Source organism: Piliocolobus tephrosceles, chromosome 2 (genome assembly GCF_002776525.5).
Source record: "Piliocolobus tephrosceles isolate RC106 chromosome 2, ASM277652v3, whole genome shotgun sequence".
Lineage (NCBI taxonomy): Eukaryota > Metazoa > Chordata > Mammalia > Primates > Cercopithecidae > Piliocolobus > Piliocolobus tephrosceles.
The window spans coordinates 9280560-9288069 of record NC_045435.1 but is presented as its reverse complement, the minus strand read 5'-3'; the positions used below and the strand labels follow the sequence as shown (position 1 = coordinate 9288069).

Genomic DNA, 7510 nt, shown 5'->3' with positions numbered 1-7510 from the left:
CCAGATCTCAGCTCACTGCAAGCTCCGCCTCCCGGGTTTACGCCATTCTCCTGTCTCAGCCTCCCGAGTAGCTGGGACTACAGGCGCCCACCACCTCGCCCGGCTAGTTTTTTGTATTTTTAGTAGAGACAGGGTTTCACCGTGTTAGCCAGGATGGTCTCGATCTCCTGACCTCGTGATCCGCCCGTCTAGGCCTCCCAAAGTGCTAGGATTACAGGCTTGAGCCACCGCGCCTGGCCAACACTGACACTTTAAAAGAACAAATGTCCCCTAGAAGTACATGAGGATGTATTTAGAAACAGCAGGGGAAATATGACAAAGAAATTCCTCTACCTGTTGTAAAAAGGAAAATAAATGGAAGGAACAGTAATATGCTCTCAATTACAATCAATTACAATATTATAACCCCTCATTCATCTCTCAACAGACAAGGTGGAGATGAATGAGAAGAATCATTCCTTGACAGCTGAGTTCATCCTCACAGGATTTACATATCATCCAAAGCTGAAGACCCTTCTGTTTGTGGTGTTCTTTGCCATCTATCTGATCACTATGGTGGGGAACACTGGTTTGGTGGCATTGATTTATATAGAGCATCGTCTTCACACACCAATGTACATCTTTCTGGGCAACCTGGCTCTGATGGATTCCTGCTGTTCCTCTGCTATTACTCCCAAGATGTTAGAGAACTTCTTTTCTGAGGACAAAAAGATTACCCTGTATGAATGTATGGCACAATTTTATTTTCTCTGTCTTGCTGAAACTACAGACTGCTTTCTTCTGGCGGCAATGGCCTATGACCGCTATGTGGCCATATGCCACCCACTGCAGTACCACACCATGATGTCCAAGACACTCTGCATTCAGATGACTGCAGGAGCCTACATAGCTGGAAACCTGCATCCCATGATTGAAGTAGGGTTTCTGTTGAGGTTAACTTTCTGTGGGTCTCATCAAATCAATCACTTTTTCTGTGATGTTCTTCCATTATATAGACTTTCTTGTATTGACCCTTACATCAATGAATTGGTGTTATTTATCTTGGCAGGGTCCATTCAAATCTTTACTATTACTATAGTCTTAGTCTCTTATTTCTACATCCTTTTCACAATATTTACAATGAAATCCAAGGAGGGAAGAGGCAAAGCTTTATCTACTTGTGCATCTCACTTTCTCTCTGTGTCAATATTCTGTGGTTCCCTTCTCTTCATGTATGCTCGACCAGGTGCAGTTAACGAAGGAGATAAAGACATACCTGTTGCTGTATTTTATACTTTAGTTATTCCTTTATTAAATCCTTTTATTTATAGTCTAAGAAATAAGGAAGTAATAAATGTTATGAAAAAAATTGTGAAGAAGGGAAAATTTTGTAACATTCTGAAACAAGTGTCATCCCCTCTGGAAAACTGATTTCAACTTGATAATACTTTATTTTAAATCAAGGGATAGTGAGGAAGTGGACAAGGTCACTTTGAATATAAAATATTAAATTATTTTAAAATAATGATATATGAGTTTAAAATGTTCAGAAAGGAGAAAATTCCTGTAAAATATATTTCAAAATCTAAGCTACTAGCATTCATCAAAAGTGAACTAAATTATTCATGAAGTCTCAGATTGTGTCAGAGTGTAATTAGTTACAATTTTCAGAAAATCCAACAAATACTAGGAATAAATGTCAGTACATATAACAGTAGTGTGCATTTACTATTGTTGGCAAATTTCTGGAATCCTAAAGCATAATTTTACAAACTCAGGCACATTCCAAGTTCTCAAACATTAGTCCCTTTTTAAGCAGAATCATCTGTGAGAAGTAAATTGTCGGTTTGAATTTGATTCTAACTTTTTTTGAGTTCTTTCAAGAGATTGCTTGAAAAATTATTTATGCAGAATATGTATTCTCTAATCAATAGTATTTTCATATTTAGTGCTAGTCATTAGTCATTTTACATTCTCAAGTTCTGTGAAACACAGTACCTGCATTGATTTCTTTTCCCTTTCTGTAATACCATAATTTTAAAAATGTATTTCTGGGCTTGGCGTGGTAATCTGGGCTTGTGCCTGTAATCCTAGCACTTTGAGAGGCCAAGGCGAGTGGATCACCTGAGGTCAGGAGTTTGAAATCAGCCTGGCTAACATGGTGAAACCCCATCTCTACTAAAAATATTTTTTAAATTAGCCAGGCGTGGTGTGTCCCTGTAATCTCAACTACCCAGGAGGCTGAAGCAGGAGAATCGCTTGAACCCCGGAAATGGAGGTTGCAGTCAGCTGAGATCAGGCCACTGCACTCTAGCTTTAGTGTTACAGTGAGACTCTGCCTCAAAATAAATAAATAAATAAATAGTGTGTTTCTGTGTCATTCACTCTCAACTCTTAGTAACACTGAATCCCAGACATCTACTGATGGAAGAGTTTGTGACTTATATGGAGCCAGTGAGACAGAAAAGGTGATTTTTTTCCCTGAAAAATGAATTTTCTTATTTTAAAAGAGATCCACAAAAAATGGTTTTTCTCTCTCTGAATGTTATGGTATGTGGATATGAAATCTAGCAGAGCCAATTCCATTTCACCATCAAGAAGGAAACTAGCCTGGGGATGTAGTCAATATTCAAATAAGGGCATAGCTGAGATCACACAGAAATAGACCCAAAATCTCTGGAGTAAACCATCTCCTCTGACTGTATAATGCAGTAGACCTTCTTATCTTTTAAGCTTATTTAGCAAAGATATTTTATTCATGACTGAATAAATACTAACAGATACATTCATGCTTGTTGACTATCACTCATATTTGTCTTTTTATATTCTATTTTAAATTAATCCTCAGGTGATCTTTTAGTTTTCAAAAGACTTTTCAGTGGTATCCACTTTACTGTTTACCAAATTTATTAGGTTTTTTACTCTTACTACTCTTTTAATTTCTAATAACCTTACTTTTAAAAAATTGAGAGACAGAGAAATTTCTTGTCTACAGAAATACAATGGTAGAGCTCAGGAACCAAACCCAGGCTATCTGGCTCCAGAATCCGTGGTCTTAACCACTAAGTCATACTGTATATAGCACAAACTAAAAGCATCAGGAGAGGAAACATTTTAAAAATCTAAGTTGTGAAGTGGGCAGAGAAATAGGGCAGAGATTCAAAAGAGATATGGATCAAAGACATTTATCTCCAAATTTATCTTGAAACATTTCAAACCTACAGAAAAGTTGAAAAAAGTATATGATTAATATTCACATACTTCTTTTAGCCAGCCAATTAAACAATCAAACAATTGTTAACATTTTACAATACTTGCCTATCACCAGATGTGTATATAGGTATATAATACCTATATACATACTTATAATGCATACATACATTAATGTAATACAAATGTACATGTATTACATGTCCATATGGATATTTAAACAAATAATACATATACACATAAATATATAATACATATATACATATACTTAATACATATATACATAGATACATTTTTTAATAATCAAAACATCTAAATAGGGCATTGGCTTGTTATTAGCAGTTCCACCAACCTGAACTACTTTAATTGTAAATTATTGATGGGCTTACAGCAATAACAAAGCACGAAGATGCTGTATTTTTTGCATAAATGGTGCAAAAAATAGGGATTCCAAGCATCTAAACAATATTTATTTATTAAATACACAAATATGAAAAATAATTTACTGAGAAATTGCTATCTTGCTATGCACTAAGCTAGTGTCAAAGAAAACCAGAGCAGGACAGAAGTTAGAGTGCTAAATATAAAGTTTACTCAGGACTATTGCCATAGGGGCAGAAAAACCTCAGTGTAGAACTGGGCTTCATTTCAAATGCAATAGGGAAAAGGGAGGTCTTATAGCCAAGAAGCAGGAGGTGGCCAGCAGATGAAAAATTATTAACAAGAGACATCAAGTCTAGGGAGAATTCTGGTTGAACCAATCTAAAAGGATTTATTTATTCTTTTATTTATTTATATTTGACATCAATAACTCACTTTGTCACCCATGCCGGAGTACAGTGGTATGATCATAGCCCACTGAATCCACAGCACCTGAATCCTAACAGGATTTTTGCTGAAGGCAAGCCAGAGTATTCAGATACCAAGAATGGGAAGTAAAGAATTTTGATCAGATATAGAAGGTCATCGGGTATTGCGGATGGGGGGATTCTTGCTAAATTGTCTTTCTGCATTATTTACTAGAAGTAGACTTTGCAAGAAAGTACACAAGTGAGCCTAAGAGAAGGTTCAGAAGCCTGACTATAGTTTGTTCAAGGGAAAAAGAGGCATTCTTCCCTTAAGTTTATTTCTCCTCCAGTTTGTTCATTTATGACCAGCAAAACCATCTGCTGGTACCTGGTGAAGGTTGCTAATTGTATTGTGAGATCAATGAGACATTTAATGAGAGGATACCCATAAAGAAAAACAGAATGATAAACATCAGAGGCTGCTCTGCTGGGTTTTTTCTTCCAAGAAGGAAGATTAGAAGCAGTGTTAGCACACCTCTCCCACTTGAAAGGACAGAATAGCATGTAGAGATTTATACTGTGAACTTTTTTCAAGAAGCAACACAGGAACTTAACAAGAAAACTGAAAGAAGCACAGGCTGTTCGAAAAAAGCGGCAGGCTACAGCCCACACTGTGAAACAGCCAAAAAACTCTTAAGTCCCCAAAGTGTGAGAAGGGGAGAGACTGCCTCCAGGACACACATCCCCAGCAGGGAACCTGAAATCCAGGCCATCGGGGAAGGCCTTAACGCTACCCAGAGCTGGGACTAATTCAGGGAATAGTGAGAAATATAAAAGTAGAGGCAGTAGTGGAAATTACCTTGCAGGCATTCCCAATCTCTATCATGGACTGAGGGAAACCATTCATTCCTTATTATATCTCACAGGGACTCAGGGAAGTCAGCCAAGTAGTTCAGGCAGTGGTCACAGGTTGAAAGAAAACCCCAGTTGAATTTTGGGAGATAATATTGAGTGGGAGCAAACTCCCTTGGCCAGAACCCAGGGGGCAAGTGGGAAGTACACTGCAGCCATGAGTGCAGGAGCCAGGCTGCCAAGGCTTCCTGGAGCTTAGCTCAGTGCTGCTAGCACAACATTTCAGGAGTCAGAACAACTTTGCCAATGTGTGGGATCTGGGTGAGGCTTACTGCCACCTGCTACTCTCCACTCCCTGTGCAAACTCTCTTCTGTGCAACAGAGGCAGTTACACTCCCCTCTGGAGCATTACCCCAGCAGCCTGATAAATGCCCTCTGACCCTCAGAGAGGCTGCAGCTTGCCACTCATGTGGAGTGTCAGAGCACAGCCCCAACCTGGCTGTGCCCCTCCACCCTCCCTGGTAGTGTAATACAAATGACAGAAACATTTAGGAGCTTTATGGCCCTGCCTATCACGTGAGAAACCAGAATATCTCCTCTGGGCAAAGCAGGGCAAGTTCAAATCCTTCTACTATTACAGGAGCAGGTACTCTTTTGCAAGTGCCACCTCCTGGCTGGAGGCCAGCCAACATAGTCCATTACAGCATCTCTGGATAGAATAAGACTGTGCCCAGAAATGAGAAAACTGGTATCTGACCTCAGCTACCACCATTGCCTGCAACACACTGGCCAACCAGGAGGTCTGAGTCTGTCCACATGCCCAGTTCACTACCATCATAATCAACATTCGAGAAAAACAACACACTAAGGCTATCTATAATCAAGGAATCTCACAGAGTCTACATCACTCCCCTGCTGCTCCCATCACAGCTGGTGCTGGTGCCAACTGCTGTGGTTTTGAGGAAAGGTAACATCACCAGAACCCTTAGACTTTCCCCAACGCCAGCCTGGAGTGTAGCAGCCCCACTGGGTGGCTAGACCCAGAAGAAAAATCACTACAGTCTGGCTTTCAGGAACTCATACTCCTAGGGTATGGGAGACAGCACCATATCAATGGAACACCCCATGGGACAAAAGAATCCAGTTCTGGGTGAATATCTATCTCAAAAGGCAACCACGTCAACATGTCCCTGGTCAGCTATTTTTTTCTATAATTTCATCTATGTTCAACTAGTATGAAATCTGTGCATATTGGAATCACGCAATGCCAAGACGGCCCACACTTACTTTTGAACTGATTGTCTAGGTTCATAATAAAGAAGTCCCTACCTACCATGAAGGACCCTGAAGCAAAGAAAACAAAGTTCTCAATGGAATCAGGAGCATCTCTATAAAAATCCCATTATCTCCCTAACTTGAGTTATTAAAATACCTGAGACAAAAGAATCTGGATGGCAGGCCTTAAATCCAAGATTTTTCCACTGGTGGGAAGTTTCTTTCAGCAGAGACACAATTGCGGTGCAGGGCTCAGGAGGGAAATTCTGCAACTCTACTCCAGCAGACAGGTAGCCTTGGTGCTCATGAAAGATCTTAGAGAAGGGGAATTCTTTCCTTCCTTGTCCACCACTGCAGACACAGCTGGGGCTTCTCCCATGGGAGCTCAGCATGGGTGCACCTATAGAAAGTCTTCCCAGAACACTTCAGGGTACTGCATTCCCACAGAAGGAGCACTCCCAAGGTTCAGGTTTGCATGAGAGTCAGAGTCACAATTTCTCTCTATTTGGAATATCAACATCCTTACAGATGAAAAGAGGTGCCTCTCTTGGGAGACGAGTGAGTCTTAGAGGTGGATAACTTTGCTGCTGGCCTGGTGGAAGAACTGAATTGACTCCCATCTTTCCCCTTGATAAGACCTCAGTGTGTCTAATTGAGAGCTCCTCCAGCCACCTTCATCAAGGCTAGGACCTTTGCACACCATTGGGTATTGCATTTACCCACATGCTTTAGCTACAACAAGTTTCTACCCAGGGACACCTCCCCTACTGGCCTGAAGCCTGAACCATCAACTAAGTAAATAAAATACTGGGGGTAAATTAAATAAATTTAAAAGTACATACCATGGGGGAATGAGATAAGCTTCAACAGACCTCTGCCATTCCAATTTTATAGGAGATAGTAAACTTGCCCACACACCAAGTACATTGCTACTACAACTAATATCTGAGGAAGCCATTGTATAAAGACTATAATCAAGGAACTCAAACAGAGTCACCCTTAAAAGCACCACCAAGAACCGAATTGGTATAAAAAATCTATAAACATTAAAGTCACATCCTTAAGGGAGAAAAAATGAAATTTTAGAAAAAGCCAAATCAAAAATAAATTCAAGAACACTTAGAAGAAATAGTCTACCCAAATAAGAAGAATGAGAGGAATAATTCTGGTAATAAATATGACAAAACAAGGTTCTATAACATTCTGAAAAGATCCTCCCAGCAATGAATCCAAACCAAAATGAAATTGTTGAAATACCAGAAAAAGAAATCAGAAGGTCAATTATTAAGCTACTCAAGGAGACACTACAGAATAGTGAAGACCAACATAAAGAAAATTTTAAAAATTCAGGATACAAATAAAAAATTTCTGGAGAAATAGGTATAAAGAAAAGCCAGTCAGAACTT

The 7510-nt window shown here is 39.5% G+C and overlaps 1 protein-coding gene across 1 annotated transcript; it reads left to right on the top strand.

The window, feature by feature from the left end:
* The first annotated feature begins 438 nt into the window (after positions 1-438).
* LOC111545145 (olfactory receptor 5K3) lies at positions 439-1410 on the top strand. Its single transcript, XM_023216074.2, has one exon. The coding sequence runs from the start codon at positions 439-441 to the stop codon at positions 1408-1410; it is 972 nt and encodes a 323-aa protein (XP_023071842.2).
* Positions 1411-7510: the final 6100 nt, after the last annotated feature.